Here is a 27752-nt window from a genome sequence, read left to right on the forward strand (position 1 = left end):
GTTAGCTGCCAAAGAACTGTCTTAAAAACTAATAGGCATCTTAACTGATATGTTAATCAAACCACAAAAAAATAATTGCCGCTCCTTAGTCAGAATTGGTTCATATCCGTGTTGCCCAGTTCAAGCTCTATGGCTAAAAGAGAGGATAAGCAGTGAATACATTTACGAGAAGGAAGAGAATCGGTTTTGAAGTTTGGATGGCTACTGAATCTTATAGATATCTGTGGTAAGAACTTTTAGACTATGCTCTGCAGGGCAGGGAATGATTTTATTTTTGTGTTTCAGTGTGTCAACCACATAGTCAGCCCTACACAATAATACTAATGGGGGAAAATGCAGCAGTCAGCTGAATTTATAAGGCTGTTCATTTAGGTCCCTGAAAACCATACTTTGCAGACAATCCATGTTGCTGTGTGGTGTTTTTTTTTTCTTTGGGCTGGAGGCATTGATCAAAGGTACACTTGTGTGTTATATCACATTCACTGCCTATGCCATAAAGATTTCCAGCCGCAGGGCTCGATAAGAGAAATTTAGCAAGCTAATCTTGTTACAGTAGAGTAAAAAGCCTGATACTTGAGTCTAACTGCCCTTTAGAACAGCTCTGCTGTGGCGGATAGGCAGATGGTCTGCAATGGGTTAGACACAATCTAAAAATGTGTACATAATGTGCAATTAAATTTTTAAAAAATATTAAAAGGCAATGTTCCGGTGTCACTTTCAAGGAGGAAGATGTTAGCCTTCTGAAACATTTGTAATTGAGAATCCAGCAGGAATTATAGATCATCTCTCTAGCTAATATATCCTGGTTTACGTTTCTATACAGCATCAACCACTTGCAGTATCTAAATGCTAAGTTAGGCCCTGATCCCAAGCCCATTGAAATAAATGGAAAGACTCCCACTGACTTCAGAAAGCTCTGGACCAGGTCCTTACGGAATATCTCATCTAATCTATCTAGAAATTAATTTAAACAATCGCTCCAGCACACATTGATTGCCTCGTGCAAGTGGGTTTAAATCTTGTGTTTGAACCAAAGTTAAAAAAAAGAGTTTAAAAATCTGCAAACAGTTTTCCTCCCAGGAAGAAAAAGGGTGAAGGGCGGAAAGAACCAGAAGTGACAGGTGCTAGGGATTCAGGTTCTACGGTGATGGATGCAGCATAGAAAAGCTGAATAGAACTGTCCGAGGAACCTTATAGGAGCTTCTTCAAGGCTAGTCATGGTAGGTATTTGCCTATTAAAAGTGGTGGTACATTTTCTCTATACTTAACCTAATAAGCTGATCTTTGATTTCTAAGTGCAGAAAAGCAACTGACACTGGCTTTATGTCTATTTCTGACATTTTTTTCTTAAATTTGGAGGGGGTGAAAAAACAGCATCCCAGTCAGAGAACTCTTTTTGAACCAAAACCAGTTTAATCTACATTTCCAAAGCCTCTTGTGAGATTTTAGCTGCAGCAGTCTCGTTGCCTAAGGGGTTTCTGCCAACTTCCAGGAAACTTTGCAGCCAAGTTATCAACCCTTTAAAATTAAGCCTTATATAACAGAACTGCATTAACAGCAGCAGTTTGAATGGCTATTATTAATCCCTTAATTAAATCAGTGTAAATCTCTTCCCTTCTCAGTAGCATTTTTGGATCCAAACATGTAAACCTATAAGAAATCGAACCAGTTTCTGATGCCCTGAAAGTAAGTTAGCAGGGGGATTAAAAAATCAGCACCATAGGAACCTGCCCTCTTATACAACACATTGTTCCTCCCTGTGTTTTCAGAGCTCAGTTGGGAAGGAATAGTATTGTATTGAATTGGGGTGGTAATCAGGAAAAAGGGTTACACGGGAGACACAATGGAAAGCAGTGTGAAATAAAATAAAGATGTATAACGTCTCTGTAGCTAGAGATGGTCTGATGATACATTTAATGTCTCTTGCCTACATAATCTGAAGAAGTCCCCCTCCACTGAATATAAAAACCGATCAGATGGATGGGATACTGACATGGACATACTTTTGGTTTAAAAATATTTAACAGTCCAATTCTGTACCCTTCTGAGAGGGAATCAAGAAAAACTGCACTTACCTCCTCCATACAGCTGACATAAATATGGAAATCTCCAAACATTTCCCAGCCCCACTGCATAAGAAATGCAGGCGAAAACAAACTGTAAGGGATTGTCCCATAATGGCCGGGGGTTTTCCATTTGCACTTTCAAGCACAGATTTCAGCAGAGGGCTCTTGACTTCACTCCTTCAGATGCTCTTCAATGCCCTGCCTGAGACTCAAAGCCAACCCAACTGAGAGGGGAGTATACTTGCCAACTGCTATCAAGCTTTTTAATTACTAATCTTATTAACAGGCACATAGTGAAGTAGGAATGCTGGTAAATAGATTATAGACACACGCACCCAGAACTATAAAGTGGGCACTTTGGGTGAACAGTTGCTTGGCTTTCAACTTGCATTGGAAGGATCTGAATTAAGGGTTTTATTTGGCTGAGTGCTGGGTTGATGTTGAAATGAGAAAACATTTTAGGCTGCACATGGCTGAAATGACTTAGAAAGCTGGAAAATCCTCATTACTTAAGGTTTGCCACCAACATGTGACGTGCTCCTTTGGGAGTAGTGTGCATGGCTCAAGGCGAGAGAGTAGGCCATTTCGTATTTACTAATTATTGAGCAAGGTCTCCACACAATCAGGGTTTGTTTAAATACACGCATTTGTTAGCTTCTAAGGTGGAGATTACCTTACTGAAATGTGCACATGCCTATCCTAACATATCTCAGGTTACAGTCACTCAGGTTGGGTGGCCTATGTGAAATCAGATCGGTGGTCTTCTAGTGGACGAGAGTCCACATCACAAAAGCTGCTAACTGCTGACCCTCTTGATGAGATGAGTAGGACTGAATGGATGTGGAGGCTAAAGGTGTCTAAACATGGTCTTCTGTCTAAAGGTTGTCCCTTCAGGTCAGGCCTGAGGGGTTTTGGGTGAAGCAGTAGGAGAAAGCTTGCCTTGCTGCTACCTGTGCTGTACTTACTCTGTGGCTAAATAGAGGACAGTGGTCTCTAAGTCTGTCATCAGCCCTAAAAATCTACCCCAATCTTTAAATACTTTGAATTTAAAATAAGAAAAGCAAAAAAACCCACAAGAAGTGTAAGTTGTACTTGAAAATTCTGGTCAAGACCCTCAGCCGCTGTATATCAGCATAGCTCCGTGAAGATCTGGCTTCTTTCTCAAAGGCCAAACTTGAGACAAATCTCAAGACCATGAGACAAATCTCAAGACCATGAGACAAATCTTTTAGAAGCGTGTGCAACAGGCCCTGTGTAGTTCTGATTACTCTTCTAGTTCTGTGTTTATCTTATTTTCCATTGATTTGAGCAAGTTAAATAAATGTTCTCCAAATAATGTTTTTACTTGTTTGATTCAACTGAGCAGAGGCAGCTATCTAATACTCTGGATGATTTTAGCTATCTACATAGGGACCAGATCCTCCAGCCTGGTGGAGCTGTACAAAGCACAAGACCAGAGTGGGGGCCAAAGTGGTTTTGGGGACCACTGCTCTGGTCCCCAAATCTTGGTGCTGAGATGAACTGAACTGGATCCATGGCATGAGTTACACCATCCTTAGGGCAGCTCTAACTTTCACTAGCTACACAGATGGCTATTCCAGCCATCAAGGGTGCCAGCAGGATGAACACACCCTGGTCCCTTCCCCTTTCTCATGCTTCCCATGTGGAGGGTCAGTCAGGGTAAGTGAGTTAGACAAAGATTTAGGAAAAGGACCACTTGAAGTTCCTGTTTCCCTAAAATATCCCCCCAAAACTCCTTCATCCCCTTTCCTGGGGAGACTTGAAAATAATCTACCAATCAAATAGGTAAACCAGGTGAGCACAGACCAGACCCTTAGGTTTTTAGGACGCTAAAAACCAATCAGATTCTTAAAAAACTTTAGAACTTTATTATAAAGAAAAAAAGTAAAGAAGCACCTCTGTAAAATCAGGATGGAAGGTAATTTTACAGGGTAATTAGATTCAAAACACAGAGGATTCCCCTCTAGACAAAAGTTTAAAGTTACAAAAAACAGGGATAAACCTCCCTTTTAGCATAGGGAAAATTCACAAGCTAAAACAAAAGATAATCTAACGCCTTTTCTTCCTATTACTTACAATTTGTAATCTTAGATGCTTAGTTCAGGTATGGCTTTAGGAGATGTATTTTCCCTGCCCTGGTTCCTCGTGGAGAGAAAAACAAACAAAAACCTTCCCCCCACAGATTTGAAAGTATCTTCTTCCCTTATTGGTCCTTTTGGTCAGGTGCCAACCAGGTTATTTGAGCTTCTTAACCCTTTACAGGTAAAGGAGGGATTTTATGCTACCCGTAGCTGTATGTTTATAACAGGAGCATAAACACTGCCAAATTAAGTGTAAAAATGTAATAAGAAAAAGCAAAAAGGAGTTTGAAGAACAGCTAGCCAAAAATTCAAAACAACAAAAACACTAAATTTTTCCCTGTGGGTGCTCCAGCTCCGGAGCACCCACAGAGTCGGCACCTATAGTTGTTAGTGTTCTTTTGGACACATCTTTCCAGTTTGAAATCTGCAAAATTGTCAGCATGTTTAAATTATCGACAATGTAAATAAGCAGTCTAAGGGCTTGTCTATACACAGAGTTATTCTGGAATAGCTACTGTGCTTTAAATTCACACCTTACCTTATTTCAAATGAATGTTAAAGTGTAGACAAGACCTTCATTTTCCATTAGAAGCAGTTATTGGTTTCCAAAATTCTTCAAATACAGGATTGTTCATCACAAATCAGAACAACAATGTTATTTGGCAGCCCTGGAGGAAAGAGGTGGGTATATTTGAAGCCGTTTCTGGGATCTGCTAAAGGCTTGTCTACACTTGAAAGTTAATTCAGATTAAAGGTAGAGTGTGAAAAGCATAATAATTATTCCTCAGTAACTGTGGTCACACTTATTCCAGAATAAGAGTGCCTTGTTCCATTTCAGTGTAATCCAGGCTCTCACTCTGTAATAAGATTATTCCTGAATAACTCCATGTGGACAGGTTTCAGAGTAGCAGCCATGTTAGTCTGTATCCGCAAAAAGAAAAGGAGTACTTGTGGCACCTGAGAGACTAACAAATTTATTTGAGCATAAGCTTTCATGAGCTACAGCTCACGTCATTGGATGCAACGAAAATAGTTCACGGAAGCTTATGCTCAAATAAATTGGTTAGTCTCTAAAGTGCCACAAGTACTCCTTTTTCTTTTTCCATGTGGACAATTATTACAGAATAGCTATTCCTGTATAATTCCACGTGTAGACAAGCTAACTGCAGATTGCATTTCTATTTCAATTTTAGCAGGCTTAAAGACTCCTACCCTCACTCCCCCACGAGCTCCCAGCACTTCTACAAATGCTGAGAGACACTCTTAGTGACAGACATTCACCACTTATACTATGCAGGCTTTATTATTGCTGATGATGCATGAGAAGGAAAGAACCTAGCTTGGCTTTCAGGCCTTAGGGGGACTTCTCAAAAATCTTGTAAAATGAGCACAATGAATGTGGAAATCAGAGAGGTGCAATAACTAGGACCCTCATGATGCCATATAACCTCTTTTTAGAGTCAAGCATCACTGTAAGAAAAGTTACAGATAACTTCTAGTTAGCTATTAAAATGCATTAGACTGCCTGCCCACTTTACATTAACAGAGAGGTGATGAAGGGATTCTTCTGCATTGTGTACTTGACTTCATTTTAGCCTAAGTCTGTCTTGTTTACTCAGAATGACACTTCTTGTACCTGATGTTTTCTATACAAATGCTGCCCCTTAATACACTATATATTTTCATTAGGAAGGCTGATTAACCTCCGGCTGTACTATCCATTGGTCTTCTACATTCTGTCTCCATAACTTTCTGAAGAGATTGTGACTACTGAAAATCCAACCTTTTCATCTGTATTTATTTACATACATACATACATACAAGGGATCACCTAGAATTTTTTGTTTAAATTCTTTGTCTACTAAACAACGTGATCTATGTATTACAGGCACTTACAGGACTACCTAGGGAAACACCTAGACTGACCTTTAACAGGCCATGTGGACAGAATGACATGTAGCCATGCACAACCACCACGTTAGCAGATCCTAGGATAATAATCAGCGTCTGGACCAGCATATAGATGCAGATATGTTTTTGCTGACTCATGCTTCCAGGTGGATCTTATTATCCCCAACCAGAACATAAGACACTGAAACTTTTCTCAGAGTAGCAGCCATGTTAGTCTGTATCCGCAAAAAGAAAAAGGAGTACTTGTGGCACCTTAGAGACTAACCAATTTATTTGAGCATGAGCTTTCGTGAGCTACAGCTCACTTCATCGGATGCATTCAGCTGTAGCTCACGAAAGCTCATGCTCAAATAAATTGGTTAGTCTCTAAGATGCCACAAGTACTCCTTTTCTTTTTGTGAAACTTTTCTGTGGTGCTCCAGGCACACTGACTGGGTTGGAGGAGGACCTGCAGGGAAAGCCCTGAGCATTACCAAACTTGGGCAGAAATTTTAGGCTGATGGTTGTGCTCTATTTGTTATCAAGTTAACAATATAGCCAGGAAAGTGAGTGGGCTAGTTCTGTGCTTAGCACAAGGTGGGAACTCTGCCTGTTTACAAGAGCTTTTAAAGTAATAGTAAATTTGTGTGTAAACAAATAGAAACTGTCAAATAATACTAGTCTGTTGCATTTACTTAATATATTTCTGAAGGGCTATTTTTCTAGAAAGGCTTGTTTCTTACCGAACTTATGAAGTTTAAACCACCTGAAGCAATGAGATAATTTGCATTCACTAACCATAACCGTAATAATCACTCTGCTGTAGGTTTGCAGTAGTTGGTGTCACTCAGAAGCCAGCAGTGGTCCTTTACAATGACAGAAAGAGATAAATCGAAGAACCCTGATAAAACAACTGTTAGCTGGTATTGCAGAAAGATAAAATAGGTGGTTAAATGAGAGATCACTGTGGACCCTCAAAGACAAGTTACATGGGATATGGCCCAATTCAACAATCCTTGCTCATGTGAGTAGCTCTATTGAATGCAATGGGAATATGTCCAGTGTAAGGAAGTGTACCCAGCCAGCCTTCTGTTATGAAACTATTATTCACAAGAATAAAAAAACAAAAACAAAAAAAACCCCAGACAGTGGGGAATTTTAGGAACACACTGGGAAGGGGTAGGGAACATACTCATTAAAATGTTAGTATCCAGCATGACCTCTGAGTTTATTAATGACCAAGTGCTGGACTCAAATCATGTCCTACTGGTTGCTGATTCTGTCATAGTTAATAAAAGGTAAAGCTGGGCTGCCTGAATTTTGCTCTTGCAGAAAACATGCTTCACTTCTCGAGCACAAAAGCAGCTTAAGAGAGATTTGATTTCTTCCGATCAGAGGATTATGGAGAAATTGTGTTTACATTTTTCTTTTAGGTAGAGCTAGGGAATTAACACCTCAACTGGAAGAAGTGTGTGGTGTTTATCAGAAGAGTAAATGAATTTCCAAAGAGAAAAGGTGATAGATGTGCAACTGGGATTCTCATTTTAGAGAAAGTAGAGCCTTGGGAGAAGTTCAGAAAAACAAATTCATGTGGTAGCTTTAACTTCCAGCACGGTGTTCCCACTTCAACGTAACATACACATTGTATACCGACCCATGGATTTTTGAAAACCAGACTAATGTCAGCCCAAGAGCAGTTGTATTAAGGGTTCCATTTGGTTTGGAATGCAGCAATCTCCAACCCAGCAACACAAGCCAACAAGAGCACATTACCCTAAAGTTTCATGGTCTGTATTGGGTCCCTGTTAAATACTGAATCAAATTCATTATTTTGGCCCTGCTATTCAAATTTCTCTAAGTTTTGCCAGTTATCTGAAGAGTGTCTGTCCATGACCAACTGACTTCTGTGGTATGTAAGCACATGCTTAACTGCTTTGTCAAATTGGGGTCTAAGAGTGTAGGGATATCAATGATTACCAATTCTAGTTGTCTGAGTCAATATCCCTGATTTATCAAAGAGTAAATGTTGGCATGAATAACAATTTGAGACCTCTTGCTTTCCCTCTCCCAGCCTAACACTCCTAACCCTATCACTGGGTTTTAGGACCCAGTTGTGAAACAGAGCATTTACCCACACTAGCAGTTCCACTGATTTCAATGGGACTACTCAACATGAGTAAGGGTTCCAAGAACTGGGCCCTAAATGAATAGACCATAGATCTGTGGGGATATCAACACACTAAACCAGTGGCTCTAAGTTGGAAATGGAAGCTTTTGATATTTTCTTGAATGTATAAATAAGGCCAAATTAAGCTTTGAGAACAGCATCTGGCTTTATATATGTATTTCTTCCCCTATACAACATGCTGTACCTCACTGTTAGCATTCTTCTTCTGTAAGGAGGATTTAGAAGAATTCAGTTTGAAATAACATTTAAGTTTTAGTTGGTTAATTCACATTGAAGTATATAAAAAAAAAAAGTCCTGAACATGACCTCCTCAACCCCAAATACATCACTGTACTGTATTCCAACCAATGAAAAATCATTCACCTTAGAACAGAGACTCTTGGCCAAATCTTTCCTAAATTACAGCTACAACCCCCTCCCCCGCAAATCAGTGTTCCTGGGACACAATTTGTCCAAGGGACTTTATGGTTTGACTAAAGAGTAAATGAACTGTATGAAAATGATGCAAGACTGACAGTAGTATTTTTAGGCAGGATTTGAGCAAAACACCTAGTTACAAGAACACATGCCGGAAGGAAATTTCTTCATTATCTCTATGTAAAGAATTTTATCCCTTACAAAGTAAAGGTTAGAGTTGCTATTTTTAATAAAGAGCAATGCTGCCCTCAATAAACTGATAGTGTGCAAAATAATGAAAAGATGAGGACTAACAATAACTGGATTTAACTAGTCATGTTAACATTTGAGGATACTCTAAAGCAACAGCTTCCATTAGTTTAACTTAATGCTGCACATACAATCTCACTATACTATTACAAATTTACTAATATTGCACTAGGGTAGTAGTATGTAGCTACAGAACATAGGGCCTAGTCTAGGTGGGCTAGGCCACTTAATGAGGACTTCTACCTCAAAATAAAAAGACAGGAATCATACAGTCCAGAGGGATTAAAAGCATAACTCTCTTCCTTGAGGAACATCACTACAAAAAAAATTTCCACTGCCTTGTCCCCAAGAAAAAGCAAATATGATGGTACTTGTAAAGAAGCCACACTCCAAAATCCAGAGTTTGATGTTGGAAAACATAAATGGTTTTATTTAGAGTTGTATGCAACATATATACATGACCAGAGACACAAACAAGTAAAATGTATTAAAATAGGTTGGCAGATAAATACAGAACAGTTTGAGTGCAAGAACTGGGTAGCTGAGGGTGCAAAAGAAAGTAGGGGAAAAAAACCAAAACCTCCTAAAAGTTATTTCCCCACCAGAAAGTTGCTCTGTTACCAGCTTCCTCAGCCTCTCTCCATCCTGCTGGTTTAATTTTAATACTTTGAAAGAATCAAGATTCTAGTGTTCAAGTTAAAGTCTTTACGCGAGCCCGTGGGGGGAAAAATATACTTTTTGGTTTGTATTCCTACTGAGCAATTTAGATCTGTGATATATTGCAGAAGTCAGCAAGTATTTCTTTTCCTTTAAATCTGTACTACACGGTTTGATAACAACAGATGTCCAATGTACATCTTTTTCTAGTAATGTCACCGTTAAGTTGACTACACATTCCTTGATTCCCAAATATTGCATATTTGTCCCCCTTTATCTAATGCACACCCTATATTCAGCAAATAACTTGCACAGAGGAAATCAGGCATCCAGTAGGAAGCTTAACCTTATGAAGTTAGCTTATGGGTGTTTTTATGTGAAAGTTATGCCCGCAGCAAGAAAAGAAAAGAAAGAAAAAAGAGTCACATCTTAGGTATGTAAATTGCATCTCAAAGCTATGTAGAGAAGAAGAAGTATATATATTTTATTTTAACAAAAATAAACTCCTTTCTTTGTAAATAACTCTTAATTTGGTGTTTGCTATTTCCCAGGGAATGAACAAGGTTAACTATTAAAAAGACAAGTACAGAAACTATGACACTCTATAAACTTTGTTCTCATCTTTCAGTTCTTAAGTAAATAAAGTAGGAATTTCAGTTTTCTATCAACAAAAGGTTATTTTTAAGTGTTGGCAGAAGCAGAAAATAAACCATTCAAAACAAATCTCTTAAAGTATTTCAACAAATCCCTTAAAGTAACACAACAATCTGTTCTCTTTGTGTGGCAGCTTCTTGACAGACCAAATGCTCTTCACATTTTAATCATCTGGTTCGTATCTAAGAAGAAAGAAGTTAAAGCTAGAGTGTGTAATATACCAGATAGATATTCAGTCCTCAAAGAGAAAAACCACTTCAACCAATTCCAATTACTCATATCTGTGACATTTTCATGGCAATTTACACTGCACAATTTAGAAGGATGCAACCAACTATTTTTCATTTTAAAAAAATTCTCCTTTTAAACACAAACTCATTTGGCCACTTTACCAGCCCTGCAACCAGTGGAATCAGCCCTGGTGGCCACCCACCAATCTCAAGAGCCACAGGAAGCCAGACTTAGGCTTTCTGCTTCTACAGAAATTTTGGGGTCCCAATGGTCTTTCCCCACCTCTTCTTTCCTACACCCACTCAATATGGGGCCACCCACTGGCCCTACAGTGGGTGTCCCTCTTCCCCTGAATGGATGGTATAATGGGATAGTTCCACATTAAGGAAGGCCTGAGTGATTAGGTCACTAGCCTAGAATATGGAAAACCTGGGTTTAAGTCCCTGCTCTGCCACAGACTTCCTGTGTGATTTTGGGCAAGTCACTTCACCTCTCTGTGCCTCAGCTCCCCACCTGTAACTTGAGATGGCTGGGAGTCTAGGTACCTACCCAAGCCATGAAAGCAAAAAAAAAAAAAAAAAAAAAAAAAAAAAAGTCACCCCTACCCCACCTTGGCATTAGGAACAGGAAAGAATGGTGGTGCAAAAGAAGCAACTGCCACCCTCTTCTGCACCTCTGTGCATGGATCTTGTGGGCATGTTTTGACTGTCATAATCCCATGAAAATTGTTTCCTAACAATGAGTATGTGCAGCATGATGGTTACTGTAAAGATGCCAATTTAAATTTTAATGTTTTAAAAAATCATTGATATTTTGAAGAAAAATGGTCAAGGTTGGCATATCCAAAGTTTGATGACAGCCCTACTGAATTTGTTCCAAAGAGAAGTTAAACTGGTTTTAAGAGAATCTGTTTTACATTTATGGAAACAATGTGGAGGTGGAACAGACTTCTTGAGATAACAGGTGGAAGAGCACCACTTACCTTGAAAGTCTTCTCCGTAGATCCTTTATCTGCTCATTCTTCTTGGTGAGAATCTCTTTCATGTTGCGGAAGGCAGCTGTTTGCTGGAACTTCTTCTCCAACTCCTGCTCAACAGGATCATCAATGCATTACAATTAAAAAAAAAAAAAAATCTAAAACAGTTTATTTTTTAAAAGAACCATTCAACTGTTTCTCTCCTTAGGCTTCATTCCAGTGTTCAGTCTAGCTTTTCCCTGTCCAAAATACTTGCTGCTGTTATTACCTACTTTTGATCAATACTCAGTAGGTATTAATGAAACACTTATGGAACTTTTGGCGATGCTGATTGTTATGTAACAAAACTTGTACTAAAATCATTTGGCTTTTGTTTAGATAACGCCTACTACAGTGGGGCTCTGCACAGGTACCATGGTGCTGAACAACCTTATTAAAACAGATTTAAAAAAAAAAAAAAAGAAAACGCCCAAAAACTTTACCAGATACTGATCTGGGCATTTTAATAATATCAACAAAGTTACAGGCATATGAACAAACTGCAAATGCAGACTGTACACTTCTAACTCACAGTTCAACTATACTCATGACCAAATCAAACACTGGCTAACCTAGAATACTACAGAATATCCAGTCACTTCTCTGCAATCTACTTGCAAGCCTTCAGTCAAGTAAATGTCATAATTTGATGCCCTGTGATTCAAAGCATTCCAGTTGTTTTGGAAAGACCTATAAATGTGATTTACAAGCAGTGACATTTTTAAAGCCTCATTGTGTGATGGATCAGAAGTCTACAAGTAACAACATGTATAGATACCACAAACACAGATTTTAGCTGACAGCCATACATCTTTATGATGTATGCTGCAACCTGTAAAGTGGTGTTTGTGTCTCTAAACAAGCATTTATTTTGTATGTCAAAATATAAATAGCATAAGATATTTTTGTAGGTCAATATATTTTTGGTTTTTTTAATGACCTAAGTGTGATTTTATTTTCTTCTCACACTGATAAACACCTGTTCTGCTGAGTAGCTCACATTTGTTCCAGTAATACTAAGGTGCCATCTATCATATCTGAAGAAAACAAACAAGAATTCTTAATTACCTAGTGCAAACTTTCCCAATTACACTCCTCCTTGCATTAAAAGTTGTTCTTAGGAGATAAGGAACATACTTCCTTCAATAGAATTAGTTAGAGACTTCAAAGAGACTTAAAAAAATATGCATACGTATACATGTTAGTGTCTACTGTTACCATTAGAAACATGCAAGCCCAAACAAGTCTTTCCCTTCATTTGCATATGACAAACTGGATTTCTTCTTTCAGTTTTTAAGATAGCTTTAAAGTAACAGAATATGACATAGAACAGGGTGGATTCAAATGAAGGTATAAAATAATTTACATTTGAATAGCATCTTTCCTTTTGCAAGATTCACAAGTATTTCACAAACTAGAGACACACCAGATCAATGAAATACAGCTAGCTACTGGGTCCAAAATAGCAACCTATCCATGCAAAAGCAGGCTACATAGGGAATGGGGAAGTTTTGGTCAGTGACACAATAAGACAAACTGTTCTTCATGAGAGATATAGTGTCATACAGTGTAGTCAGGATCTTTGTTCTCATGTGACCTCTACATAGTTAGCATGACAATCCACTTATCTACCTAAGGGTAAACTAGGCTCTTATGCCTTCTATCAGGATTTAAACCAGTGCTTAGATATTTCAAAACTAATCCTTAAATCACTAAATTAACCCTACACGTTGTCATATAACCCCAATGACGGGGGGCGGCGGGGGGAAAGAGGTCATCTAAAAATTTGTGCGAAACTGAAGAATGAGGCTGACAGCCTTGAGACTGTCAGAAACAAAATGTGTTCAGTCAGTGGCATTTCCCAACTTCGCTTTTTGTTGTAGATAGTTGCCAATCACATTTCAGACAGAGGACTTCAACAAAAACTATGTTTTCTGTTTAGAATGAATCTAAGATTACCCTTGTTTCATGCAAAATTAACATGCCATTTCCTCACAGCTATACTTGTATATCAGCATAGGTCTAGAAATGATCTGTTGACTAGTGTTCCCTCTACTGGTTCTACAGAGAAGAAAATCACGTCATTAGTTCAAATATGCATTTATGCCTACATTTTTAGAGTGTTGCAGGGGAAGTTGTCAATGGTAATTATCAAACCAGATGTTCACATCACTTTCAAGATGTAGGGGACCAAATTGAAGAAGTTAATCCCTCTTCCCCACCCCACCCCCCAACAGTGCAGTGTGTCATTTTCAGCTGCAGTCTGTGAATTAGAAAATATATTCAAGGGCAAATTCTGCAATCTTCCACCATTACAACACTTACTGTGGACTTTCCAATACAAAACTGGTGTCTTCGCTGATTACTAACCATCCAAAGTAGCCAGCTTCCACAAGGCAATCACCACTTTCTTGTGGTGGGAATCTGATGCTACCAACTTTTCACAGAGGTACAACAAAAACAAAACTTCATTCTAAAGATCTGCGGTCACTGTTCACAATCATTCTGAAATGGCTGCAGAAGCTGTATTTAAGTGTCCGTCTGATTGGCAGCAACCAGTGGACTGTGTTCCATATCTATGAAATAGACTCTCTTCACTCCAACAAGGGAAGAATATTAAAAATAAATAAATAAATAAACCAAAAGATGGTGTGATGTATCCCTAGTAATCTGCATACAATAGACAGAATCTTTGTTACATTAGTAGATAGTCAAAAAAAGTGAACAAAGAGCTTATCTATACACTGCAATAAGAAGCTAACCTTTTCAGCTGTAGATAACTGGTCCTGAACCTTGAGTAGGTCATGCTTTGTCATCACCAAGTTCTCTTCCAAGAACTTTTGGTTTGCAGTACTGTCATTCAGAGTCTTCTCAAACTGGCACCTCAGAGCAGACACTGTATCTTCCAGTTCACTTATATCCTGAGTTACGTTAGTCTTCAAAAGAAATATTAAAATGAATTTTTTTTGCAAAATCCTAAATGAAAGAGTGCATTTTAAATTATTTGTTGAAAATGATCACAGAAGGTCTTTATATGGCAAACCGCAGTGCTTTAACCCCCCTCCCATAGATCACAAAGCAGTAAAAGAATACATGTTTAGCCTTCAAAAAGTGTCAATAAATACATTTTAGGGAGAAATGGAAAGGCTTCTTTTCTGCCAAGTCAAGATTTCAAATTCTTAGAAACTGCTTCATTTCTCTGTGGGAATTATATTTCATTATCTCCTGTCAGTTATCACTTAGGATACAAATTACACACTGTATGAAGCGTATAAAGAAGTTTAGAGAATATAATGAGAACATACATGGCTATACTGTAGCTTTTAAAGCCACTGACATGTTATGAGAGGTGTAGAGGAAGATGGGGGGTGTGTGTGGGTGTGGGGGTGAACACACCAGCAACAGGAGCTGAAGCCACACTGTTTGGAGATGAGATACAAGCAGACTATCTCCATAATTACCAGGAAAGCATACCTTAATAGCAACAGTCATCCGGTGAAAAGCAGCAACACACACGCCTTCGAGCACCAGCCCTGGGCCATATGTGTGTTCAGTTAACTGCCATGTCCAGGTATATTAAAAACCTCTCATTTATAAGAGAGGTATCTGACGACTAGACTCTTGAAAATAACATTGTGTTGAAACAAAAGAATGAAGTCTCAATGCATTTGTATCAGGACTCAGAAAAGATCTGAACTATCAGGGCCTCAAAGGAACCAAAATCTAAGAAGGAAGTTCAGGCCTGTTTCATGCTAGGGAGCTAAGAGCAGGAATTCAGTCAATACGATATTCACCGAGAAACAACGTTTACTTTATCTTCAAATGTTTTGGGATTGATGCTGTGTTGAAAGATGCTACACAGTTAGGAAATTGCATGTGTCTCTAGGCACAGTTTGTTCCTCAGCAATCCACATGCCTTCCGATTTTGAACTCACTAATGACTGGGTCTCTGTGACAGACATGATCTGCTGTAGTTTTGATGAAAGTAGTTAGACACGATGCGAGTATTTTAAGCCCATGTTAACCTGGGCCATTAAAGCATGATTAGGATTATATCATTTTACTGACATTCATTTTATTAAAAGGCACAGTGACAGCAGCTACACTTAAAAAGCAGACTCCAGCCACCTAATATTTTCAGGGATGAATGTGGAGTACATTAATTCTTCACCTTTCCTCATGGGGACAACATCTATTTTAGAAGTTCTATTAACCAAAATAATCCCATGTAGGGTCACAATTCCTTTAAGAAGGAAATCAAAATCTTTGAAGACTATTTTAAAAAGGGTAAGCATGGAGGATCTAGGAGATTGGCTGAAAAAGATTTCAACCTGTGTAAATATTTCACTGCAAAAATCAACTAGCTAGATTCAATCACATATATATGCCCATGAAAAGGAAATTTAAGAGCTGAAGGAGAAGTGAGTGGCAAGGTGGGGGAAAACAACTGGCTTCATGTGAACTGCAGGTACTCAACATGTCTGAAAGTTAGGCCAGCTGATGCCTACACAGACAGGCAGCAGATAAGACTGGTCTCCAGGCCTTTAGAACTACCAGCGTAATAATTACAGTTACAAAACTTAAGTCAGATAAGGAAAGTATTTGCTGTGACCTTTAAATCAAACTACCATTGAATAATATTATTGTATGAAAAATTACAGATCCTAAAAATCACTAAGGGGCACTATAACGCATTAAGAAAATGGAGTACATACCATAAACCATTTAGAAAGCAAAATAAAAAGAAACTTGGATTAAAAATATGGAAATTAAGAGGATATACAATTTTTTTTAAGACAGGGAATTGAAAAACTCACTTCAAAGTTAGCAATATTGCGGTCTTAGAAATGTCAGTTTTTTAACTTTACTTTCATAAAAGGCAGAAAAAAGCTAAATAGGACTAAAACATTTCAACTCATTTGTTACAAGTTGAACTGAAATACTTTGAAAAAATCTGTTTGATTCACCTTTTTAATTTTAATTTTTTTTTGGCCTATACATTTATTTTCTTAATAATGTGAATACCTAACAGTTTATTAAAAATATTTTTAATCTGTCCGCAGTTTAGGTTTTTCCATTTCTATGTTTTTCCTGCAATGCTTAATCATATTTGGATCAACAACTTTTACAGGAGAAATCGGAGACCCTCAATTCAAGTGTTGACAGGTAAATGTAGGAAGAACTATTTCTGATGAAGTGTTTAAGGTATATTTGCAATTTAGAGGTCTGTGGATTTGATCCTATACTCAAGTAAGTCAATGGCAAAATCCCATTGACTCCATTGGTATAGGCTCTGATCCTATTTGTGCATGTTTTTAACAATATATGCTGGTATACTTTCCAAAAAGAGCTATGCATACACATAAGGAGAATATACAATAATATTGACCAAGACAGAATGAACATTTTATTGCTGAATCAGAAAGGAAACTAGATGACATCTCTTTACTAACAAAAGAGGAAAACACAAAAATAAGAAAAAAACATAACAAAAGATATACCTATTAATATTAAACTCCTTTTGATCTTTAGCATACAAACAAACAAACTTTGGAATGGTTCTTATGATAATTTCCTACCACGGGTTAGGTCACACATAAGCATGAAATATTTTTCTTAAAGGATCAGAGCCCTAAATGTTAGTGGGACCATGGCAACCCTGAATAGGACCTTTGTGTGTCCCACAAAGCCAACTGCACCTGTCAGGTCTAATTAGTTCTACATGACTTGGTAATGCTAGTTCAATGGAGAAAACAGCCAACCTTTTGATCTCCCTGAATCATCTGTAAATCCTTCAGTGATTTCTCTAGTTTTGATTTTTCATCCAATGCACTTGTAGCCTGCAATAAATTGGAAAGACAAAGCTTAAAGCAGCATCTTTTACTGGAAATGAGAGAATTACAATTATGTTCTTTCTATTTAGGTTTTTCAAAATGTACATATATTTACTATCCAGGTTCATAGTGAGTGTACCTGTGTTTCTATTGTCTTGAGTCTGGTCTTCAGTTTTTCATTTTCTTCTTGAAGTCTTGTAATTTCCTTTTGGTAAATAAAAATTTAGTTTTACCATGAACACTCTTGCATGACTGAATCTGATAGACTTGCAGTTATTTTCAATTATTTCAGGTAAGTAAATATATTTTCTAGTTTAGAAAAGCTAGCTACTATGTCAATGCTTAAAAGGATGACCAGCCCACTGTGGTCATTGGTTTCTCTTTATGGGCTTGATCCTGCACGGTCTTGGGTATCCAGACCCCAACAGAGCAGAGACCTTAACCATGTTCTTACCTAAGTATATGAGCAATTGCACTGTAGTCTATAGGACTATTCACATGCTAAAGTTAAGCATATGCATAAGTTATTTACTGGATCAGAGTCAGAGCATTCAGTACCTTGCAGGATCAAACTACATAGGATAAGGAATAATATTAACTGAAACAAAAGTAAAATTGCATTTTAGAGATATAGATCCTATTCGTGGTATTTGTCAAAATGCTTTCCAATCAACAGGACAGGAAACAATTTATTCGTGTTCACTGTTTAACACAAAAAGAAAAGGAGTACTTGTGGCACCTTAGAGACTAACAAATTTATTTGAGCATATTTGAGATGCATCCGATGAAGTGAGCTGTAGCTCATGAAAGCTTATGCTCAAATAAATTTGTTAGTCTCTAAGGTGCCACAAGTACTCCTTTTCTTTTTGGAGATACAGACTAACCTGGCTGCTACTCTGAAAACTGTTTAAAAACGTGACAGATAGGCAAGCCCTCTCAAAAATCCTCTTTTAGTCATGTAGGAGTGATCTTCAAATGTTTATTTTGGAATGTATTTGTTCAGTTTTCATATATATTATGTCAGTGGTTCTCAACCAGGGGTATGCGTAATCCTGGGGGTATGCAGAGATCTTCCAGGGGGTACATCAATTCATCTAGGTATTTGCCTAGTTTTACAACAGGCTACATAGAAAGCACTAGTGAAGTCAGTACAAACAAAAATTTCATACAGACAATTACTTGTTTATACTGCTCTATATACACTAAAATGTAAGTACAATATTTATATTCCAATTTATTTGATTATATGATAAAAATGAGAAAGTAAGCAATTTTTCACTAATAGTGTGCTGTAACACTCTTGTATTTTTATGTCTGATGTTGTAATCAAGTAGTTTTTAAGTAAGGTGAAACCTGGGGTACATAACACAAATCAGACTTCTGAAAGGGGTACAGTAGGTCTCCAAAGGTTGAGAGCCACTGTATTACATCAACAGTTGGGGAATGAAATAGTTTAAATATTAAGGCTGTGATCCTACTGTTATTTATGTCTATGGATATAGGACTGGAAGGGACCTCCTGGGTCATCAGGTTTGCAGCCCTGTCATATAATCCCTTTCATGCTTCACTTTAAATACGAGTAATTTCATTTAAAATTAACAATTACTCTCCTGCTTAAAGTTACTCACGTGCCTAAGTGTTTGCATGATTGAGGCCTAAAACAGCTTTCAAGTTCACTTGTATAGTTATATTCACCATGTTAACCTTGGTATTCTGTCTTTCAAATATTTAGGAATTATTGGCACAGCACCACAAATAGTTTTCCCTACCTAGTTTGACTTTTACTTAAACACAATATCTGTAGAACAAACTATTCTCCTCAAACAATCCTGAAAACCTCTTCCCTGCAAAGTGATTCCAGAAAAACTACCGGCACCACGCTGCAGAAAAAGTTTGCTTTGCAACAACAGTTACCTTTCACTTAGGTGCTGTTCCTGCTGAGTCTGTCTGCTGCTTCCTATGTTTTGTGTCACAAAATGTGACAAAGTTTTATTGGTCACAGTAAATTTACATTTCAGCTTTGAACCACCTTTGCAAAAAAATAAAAATCCTATTTGGATAAAAAACTGCAGTGTAATATTCTAATATGTGGTGCTGGATGTTCTAATTATATTCAGTTATAAACAAAAGTAAATTTGTTAAATGTTAAAATTCACTTTAAATATAAAAATTAAACACATAAAGGAGTCTCCATCTTCACTTGATCTCTTGGTGACGGAGAAAGAAAATACAGCTCATCACTAAAAAAAGAAAATCTCATGAGAGTCCATGCATCACTAAGTTCTGGTAAGGCTAGTTCTATTTCTTTATATTAAGTTTTCGGGTTATTTAGTAGTCTAAACTATTGCTGAATGAATCACCATTAAAAAAAATTAGAATTTGCTTTACAATAATTTGAAAATCTGTAACAAATGGGAAATTGGAAATTTGTAAAGTTGAAAGGCAAGGTCTAATTTTTTTCCTTTTAAACTGTGCTTCAATTAGAATTTAAATTTAAACTACTACAAAAATAAAAAATGAAAAAACAAACAATATAAAAGAAATAGAATTTGACTTTGAAAATCTCCAATATCCCATTCACTCCAACGATGGGCTGCATTACTTGTGTTTCAATCTACTTCTCAGAAGGAAGTCCAGTCTTATGAAAGATCAGCAAATCATCTCCCACTAATCCTATTCATTAAATAGAGAAACTGTAACAGTAATTGTTTTTTCTAAAATGCATGCAAAATAAGTTTTAAATTTGCAATACATTAAATGCCACAAGCACATAATTAAAATGAATCTTCAAAAGTGTTTCATTTATTAAAGTGACTGAAGTTTTGTAGGTTTCAGAGTAGGCGTCTAATGTATTCTGCAAACCCTGATTACTGGGTAGCACCTAAATTCAGCTGAATAAATTAAATGCTAATCAATCCCAAATATGTCAAGGGAACAAACTCTTACCTTGTTTAGCAGCTCTGACCCACCTTCATTTAATGGAGCAAGTTTAGGCTTAATGAGCTCTGAACTGGGCTAAAGTAATGACAAAGATACAAAAAATTAAAATGAGATGTTTTCTTTCTAGCATTTTTTTAGTAGCTAAAATAATTTCTCCAACTCTATCCTTTCTGCTGTCTGGTGAAATGCAACCAATGATTGTTTATTCTGAATTCATTTATTATTTGTTCAGGCTTGGGCTCTTTCATTAAGACTAACAAATCTTATATAATACTTGTTTTCAATTTTTAAAATATCTGCAGGGTACACATTTTTTCAACTAGACTCTTTTTCAAAGTCTAAAAGACAGAATAAAGAGAAGAGATTTCTGAAACTAAAATATGACAATACATTTATTTTACAATTGGCATCCTTAGAACTGAAGTTTTATTTAACTAGTTTTAAAACTGAGATGGGAGGCAGGATCTTAATACTGTATATACAGCTCCTGATGCTGCAATTATCACAAGTCATATAAGTTAGAAAACACTCAAAGAAAGAATGAATGCCTATGTCTTTAAAGGAGTACAGAATTTATAATTGTCATAAATATTTACACCCTTTAAAATAATTTCTGTTCACTAATCTATTTAAATTTTCAAATACTGTGTATGTTAACTGGGTATAAATTTGGCAAACAAGATCCAATACGTGTCACATCAGAGAAACCTTACTTTCTCTGTAATAATAAGATAGTCCTTTCTACCTTGCAACTTATAAATATGGTCAAGATTTAAAAAACAAACTGCCTCCCGAAAAAAACAAAACAATACCTTACATGTTCCAAAGCAGTTAATGAAAAAGCACTTTTAGAAAGTCAGGCCATTTACTTTGGTGACTATATAGAGGGTCATGGACCAGTGTTCAAGTTGCCATTTGAGGCACGTTGCGCATACACTAAGTGACTATATATAGATTTTGGAACTTAACATTAGGCTGCTATTTTTGAAAATCTTTAAAGGTTATTTCTAGCATAAATACCCTTATTCTTAAGCACAAGGAAAGAGTCTATAGTAAACATCTTTAACAAATGTAGTGGTTTCATAGGGCATTTGATTATAGTATTTCAGAGTAACAAATCTCTACCTTCTTGTTTGAAGATGTAAATTCTGCCTTTTCAAATTCAGCAACTTGCTCTAACAATTCTCTTGGAGAGAAAAATGAAGAGAAACATTAATAATAATTAGACAAATAATCTTGTTAAACACAATTTATAAGTCTGCTGCTGTGCTTCTTATTCAAGTAAGACTTCCAAGGCACACAGGATCAGACCCCTGGGTCAGTACAAAAAAGGCAACATAAGTACACCCTATATACAAATAAAAATAAAATTCTAAATAATGAAATTCTAGGCAAGCAAGATTATTATTTACATGGGCAAATCACTTCATGAAGAAGTTAAAATCATCATTTGTAATCTTTTAATTGAAAAACTGCATCTGAAACTAAATTGTCATTGGTATAATAATCTTAGAAAATTATTTTAGTGGTGTAAGAGGTGAACATAATAGTATTTACAAAAAGAAAAAGGAGTACTAGCGGCACTTTAGAGACTATCCAATTTATTTGAGCTTAAGTTTTCGTGATGCATCCGATGAAGTGAGCTGTAGCTCACGAAAGCTTATGCTCAAATAAATTGGTTAGTCTCTAAGGTGCCACTAGTACTCCTTTTCCTTTTGCGAATATAGACTAACACGGCTGCTACTCTGAAACCTGTCATAATAGTATTTAGTCACTTTAAAAAGGTATCAGTGAAACTATTCTCTATTTCTATATAATTCAAATGAGGTTACCGATTTTCCAGCTCAGAGATATCAGTCTGTAGCTTAAGGTACCACTTCTCAGCCTGTGAAAAGAGTTGGCGTAGAAGTAACACATTGGTGTATGCTGTATTAATGAGTTCTGATTCCACTTCACTGTGTACCACAGTCTGCAACCCATCCAGCATTTCTGTCACCTCATCTACTGTGAAAGTCTCCTCCACCAGCCTAAACAGAAAAGTTAACAAAAAAGTCACATGTATCATACAAATGACGACGCTACACCAATCCAAAAAACTTCACTAGATCAGATAATGCTTGCAGCTAGCATAAGGACCTTTTAAAAAAAGCTGTGTCAATGTTTGCAGTATGATGCTGTTGAGAAAAAGGTAAGTGTCTTTCTGGGATGTATTAACAGTAGTGTTGTATGTAATACTCAAGAGGTAATTGTTCTACTCTGTTCACATTGATGAGGCCTCAGTTGGAATACGGTGTCTAGTTTTGGGCACCACATTTTATGAAACAAATGAACATGTTGGAAAGAGTCCCCAGGAGAAAAAAAAAAGATAAGAAATTTAGAAAACATGACTTATGAGGAAAGGTTGAAAACGATGGGCAGGATTTGTCTAAAAGAAAAGGAGTACTAGTGGCACCTTAGAGACTAACCAATTTATTTGAGCATAAGCTTTCGTGAGCTACAGCTTCATCGGATGCATTCGATGAAGTGAGCTGTAGCTCACGAAAGCTTATGCTCAAATAAATTGGTTAGTCTCTAAGGTGCCACTAGTACTCCTTTTCTTTTTGCGAATACAGACTAACATGGCTGCTACTCTGAAACCAGGATTTGTCTCGAGACAAGAAGGCTGAGGAGGGACATGATAACATTTTCAAATATGTAAAAGGTTGTTAGGAAGAGGATGGTGATCTATTTTTTTTTCCATGTCTACCGAGGGTAGGACAAGAAGTTTGCAACAAGGGAGATTCAGGTTAGATATCAGGAAAAACCTTAACTAGAAGGACAGTTAAGCTCTGGAACAGGTTATCTAGGGAAGTTGTGGAATCCCCATCATTGGATGATTTTAGAATCAGGTTAGACCTGTCAGGGATTGTCTACAAAGGTAACCTTAATCTTGCCTCAGCATGGCAGGGGGATGGACTAGATGACCTTGAGGTCCCTTCCAACCTTACATTTCTATTATTCTAGATAACAATGTCATTAACAATTTAATATTTTACTTGAATCTTCTCTCTGAAAGTTTTGATTAAATAAAAATTTTGTAATTATAAATTTTGTTTTGGGCCTTAAATCTAATTTTGATTTACCAACCGTAATATGTAACTCAAGGTTACAGTTTCACAGCAGTTTAACACATCCATTCCTATTAAAATTAAAAATTAGAAAAAAAACTCTTGTAGCGATTGTTTAGATTGAAACCTTTCCCTTTTCGTACTTTTAAAAACAATTGTGATCTACTGGATATAATGTATTTGGACTTTCAGAAAGCTTTTGATACAGTCCCACACCAAAGGCTTTTAAGCAAAGTAAGCAGTCAAGATAAGATAAGACGTTAAAAGATAGGAGACAAGGTAGGAAAAAATGGTCAATTTTCACAGTGGACAGAGTAGGGTTCCCCAACAATCTGTACTGGGACCTATGCTGTTCAATAGAGTCATAAATGATCTGGAAAAGGGGACACAGCCCGCCTCAGGTTTATCCCTGGGTTTACCCTGAAAGACATCTTGAATTGACAGATCACTACAACTCTGTCACTCTTAGGATTTAAGTTGCAACTACTTTGTGTTATATGCTTGCTTGGTTTAACCTGCAAATGGCTCTTTTTTCATTTTCCTAGTTAATAAACCTTTAGTTAGTTTATTACAGAATTGGCTACAGGCACAATCTTTGGTGCAAGATCTAGGGTACCAATTGATCTGGGGTAAGCGACTGGTCTCTTGGGACTGGAAGAAACCTGAATAGTTTGTGATTTTTGGTGTAAGTGACCATTAATCACTAAGTTCAGCTTGCCTGGATGGCAAGATAAATGAGAGAGCATAAGGGGACTGTCTGTGATTCTATGGTAAGACTGATATAGTGATCCAGGAATTCACATTTGTAACTGGGTTGGTGAAATCTAATTATAAAACATACCACCAGTTTGGGGTGTCTGCCCTGTTCTTGACTGGTCTGAGGTAGACACTCGTGGTCATGAGCCCGTCCAGACAGCACAACATCCCCATCTCAAAGAAGATATGTTAGAATTGGAAAAGGTACAGAAAAGGGCAACACAAGTTATTAGGGATATGGAAGAGTTTAGAGAGATTAAAAAAGACTGGGACTGTTCATCTTAGAAAATAGATGACTAAGGGGATATATGATAGTGGTCTATAAGATAATGAATGGTGTGGAGAAAGTGAATAAGGAAGTGTTATTTACCCTGTCACATAATTTGAGACCCAAGAAATTAACAGGCAACAGTTTTAAAACAAACAAAAGGAAGTACTACTTCACACAACACAATTAACCTGTGGAACACATTTTCAGGACATGCTGTGACGGCCAAAAGTATAACTGGGGTCAAAAAAAAGAATTAGCTAAATTCATGGAGGATAGGTTCCTCCATCAGAGATGCAATCCCATGCTCTGGATGTCCCTAAACTCTGATTGACAGAATGGTGGGACTGGACGACAGTCAATAGTTGCCTGTTCTGATTATTCCCCCTCTAATGCATTGGCCACTCTTGAAGAACAGGATACCGGGCTAGATGGACCATTGGTCTGGCCCAGTATGGTGGCCATTCTTATCTTTTCCTTGGCAGGGATATATAGACACATTGAATACAAATTAGATGTTTTACATACATATGAGGTCAAACATATTTGATAGATAATTTAACAGATGCCTCAGGACTGGCAGAAGAGTCTTGCTCTCCTTGGGCTTTTGCTTTATTATTTTTCCCTCCTCATGGTACCTGCTGTCCTTAAGATCCTGAAAGCAAGAATCCACTGTCTTGAGACGGAGGCCACGCTTGGAACGAGCGAAGCGCATGTAATTGATCACTTCATTCTGGTGGTGATCATTTAGACCCAGCTCCGCCTGTGGATCAGGGGACACAGTAAAGGTTAACATATCTATGAGATAAGTCTTCTATGTTAGGTTTAGGTCCAGCTCCACAAAGGTATTTAGGTTTCTAACTTCCTCTAATTTCAATGGAAGTTAGGAATTTAAATTTCTCTCTGCAAGTTAAATGTAACATCTTAATTAAATCTGAAATTTTTTTACAAATAGGATTGACTTTACACTATTGTTTATACTTTTTATTTACTTTGTGCACTTCTAAATCAGCTTAGACAATGAAATAGCATTGGAATGCTCATCTTTCTTTGGGGTGGACAGAAATGGATGATTTTGGGGGGAAAATATGGACTTTTTAAATTTAAATCAGTTTTTAAAATTTTCTTAAATTATAATGTTTTTCTTTTAAAAATAAACATGTTTAAAATTAAATCTGAATTTAATACAAAATATGTTAAAGGCCTAAATTAATAATAATCTCTTAAAACATTTAAATGAAAAATAAATATGCTGAATTCATCAGCCTCTAGCAAGGCTTCTTTTCTATATTAAATAATCAGGGAAAAAAATCTAACTTTTGGAGGCCAAGCTTTATAAATATGATACAACATGTAGTATTACGCACTAGTTTTGTTTAATAAAAATACATTTTATATGCTGTTTTGTGTGTTAAATTTCAGTTACTATCATAATTCAGCTTGACACAAGTCATGATCAAAAAGTTAGCAAATAAGCAATATATTATTCACCTTTTTCTAAGGTATGAAAAACATACACTGAATTAGAATCTGAAAATATTAAGCTATGTAATTCCTTAAATATATGTAGTTCTAGTGTACCCTCCTAGGTAGTACAAAGATGTACCAAATCTAGTGTAAAAGTTCTATTTAGTTGTAAATCAACATGTTTTAATGGTTGTATCAAAAAATGAGAATGCACCGCTTTTTTTAGAAAACAACTGAAGTACAAATTGAAAAGTCGATTACAATGGATGATTTAACTGGAGGCTCTACATTCGGTGAGTTAAATCACCTCGATTTAAACCAAGCCACCCTGCCTTTGTTTATTGTTTTCATGCACTAACTGTAATGCCCGGCTAAAAACAACACGACAGGGGACGGTTCGGTTTGAATCCAAAACTAGAAGTGGGTTTAACAGCAGCCAAGAAAGCAGCACTGGATTCCTAACATTAATAAAACCAACTCACACTGGTTTCTTGCAAGTCTGGCAGCATTTGTTGTTGTTGTTCTCAAAGCCCCAGCTCCCAGAGCCAGGTTGATTTATTTGACAATCTTCAGTTTTGTTTAGGGAAGCAGAATAAGTTTCCAACCCTCGTGGTTGTGGGGAAAAGCCTGAAACGGGGACCCGCTCCCTCCCAGGCAAATACTGAGCTAACGCCGCGGGCTGCTTTCCAAATACTGCTCTTGGGCTCTAGGCCAGTCTCCGGATGTCTACGCCTGGGGCTGGCCATGCTGGGAATCACCGCAATGGCGCCTACAGTGGCAGCGCCTGGCCGACCACCACGACTGACGGCTCGGGCAAAGCCACCCCGATGGGCGAGGACCCTGGGCGAGGCCCAGCAGCAGCGCCGCTCCACTAAGCCGCCCCCGCTCTGGGCCAGCCGCCGCCGCCCGGGGACTTGGGGGGGCGGGATTCAGCGCCTGGGGTCGGGGCGCGTCTTTGTCTCAGCATCGCGGCCGTTATTCGGCGGCGCGGGGCTGGGCTGGGCGGGTGGCTCCTGACGGCCCCAGGAGCGCTGACCCCGGAAAGGATGCGGGGAGCTGAGTCCAATCGGCGGGCTGGGGCGAGGGAACAGGGCCACTGGGGTAGCGGGCTCAGCAAGGTCCCAGAGCCGGTACCGTCCCCAGGTAGGCCGGGATGCAACCTCGTTACTCACCATGGCGACTCTAACAGGTACTGGGAGGCGACGGTTGATTATACAGCGACGGTTGCCATGGCGAACAAAACCTGGCAGGCGCTTTACTACCATCTCATTGGACGATTATGTTCATGTGACCGGAAGTAAGGGGGCGCGGCCGCCTAACGGATTATTTTCTGCGTTGCGTGGATTTTTAGGGCGGTACGTTACTGCCTGTGCGGTTTCCAAGGGCGACGTAGCCGCGAGCTGCTCGCGGAACTCCCCCGCCCCCGGCACATTGCGCACGCCCATTAGCCCGTCTCTCGCGCGCTTTGCACTGAGCGTTGCTCTGAGCGCCCAGGCCGCACGGGGGCGCGCGCCTCCCTTCCCCAGCAACCGCTGTTCACGTCGTCCGCTGACTCTCTGGTCCACCCTGTTTAACGCTATTGACGTTACCTGTGGGGCGCTGGCCTGGCCCCTGCGCAGCCACACGAGGCTGGCCATGACGCCAGCCCTCAGTTGCCAGGAGCCTCCCCTGGGCGGCTTGCTTCACACGGGAGGGGACGCTGCTGAGCCACTGGAGCCTGGCGCTGCCCATTGGGTGCTGCCATCGGTGCCGACTCCGTAGGTGCTCTGGGGCTGGAGCACCAACGGGAAAAATTGGTGGGTGCTCTGCACCCACCGGCGGCTCCCCACACCAGCTCGCCTCCGCTCCACCTCCTCCCCTGAGCGCGCTGCGTGCCCGCTTTCCCTCCTCGCTCCCAGTGCTTGCGCCGCG

The 27752-nt window shown here is 38.3% G+C and overlaps 2 protein-coding genes across 8 annotated transcripts in view; both read right to left on the reverse strand.

Annotated features, from left to right (window-relative positions):
* The window catches only part of SLC6A20 (solute carrier family 6 member 20), a 41516-nt gene extending 34435 nt beyond the window's left edge, over positions 1-7081 (reverse strand). Inside the window, exons 1-2 of one of the 3 annotated variants that reach the window (XM_073333157.1) lie at positions 6857-7081; positions 4707-4836 (exon numbers count right to left, since the gene is read on the reverse strand). Coding sequence is in view for 1 of the 3 variants with exons in the window: in XM_073333155.1 (XP_073189256.1) it covers positions 2076-2196 (121 nt within the window). In the remaining 2 variants the exon portion in view is untranslated. Of the gene's footprint in view, positions 1-2075; positions 3712-4706; positions 4837-6856 lie in introns of those variants that run through there. The other 2 variants (XM_073333158.1, XM_073333155.1) reach the window with 2 other exon arrangements.
* A 2233-nt stretch (positions 7082-9314) lies between these two features.
* LZTFL1 (leucine zipper transcription factor like 1) lies at positions 9315-27647 on the reverse strand. 5 transcript variants are annotated; one of them, XM_073333161.2, is made up of 10 exons: positions 27431-27647; positions 25013-25137; positions 22076-22270; positions 21369-21429; positions 20250-20318; positions 17443-17508; positions 17232-17309; positions 14232-14405; positions 11437-11540; positions 9315-10405 (listed from the first exon to the last, which is right to left on the reverse strand). In XM_073333161.2, exons 1-10 carry the CDS (start codon positions 27476-27478, stop codon positions 10387-10389), a joined length of 939 nt encoding a protein of 312 aa, XP_073189262.1. In that variant the 5' UTR covers positions 27479-27647; the 3' UTR covers positions 9315-10386. The 5 variants fall into 5 exon arrangements, with proteins under 5 accessions (XP_073189262.1, XP_073189261.1, XP_073189260.1 ...); XM_073333160.1 differs by lacking the exon at positions 27431-27647 and adding an exon at positions 27014-27119 and having other exon boundaries at positions 14232-14390; XM_073333159.2 differs by lacking the exon at positions 27431-27647 and adding an exon at positions 27014-27119.
* Positions 27648-27752: the final 105 nt, after the last annotated feature.

The sequence above is a fragment of the Lepidochelys kempii genome, chromosome 2 (assembly GCF_965140285.1).
Source record: "Lepidochelys kempii isolate rLepKem1 chromosome 2, rLepKem1.hap1, whole genome shotgun sequence".
Lineage (NCBI taxonomy): Eukaryota > Metazoa > Chordata > Testudines > Cheloniidae > Lepidochelys > Lepidochelys kempii.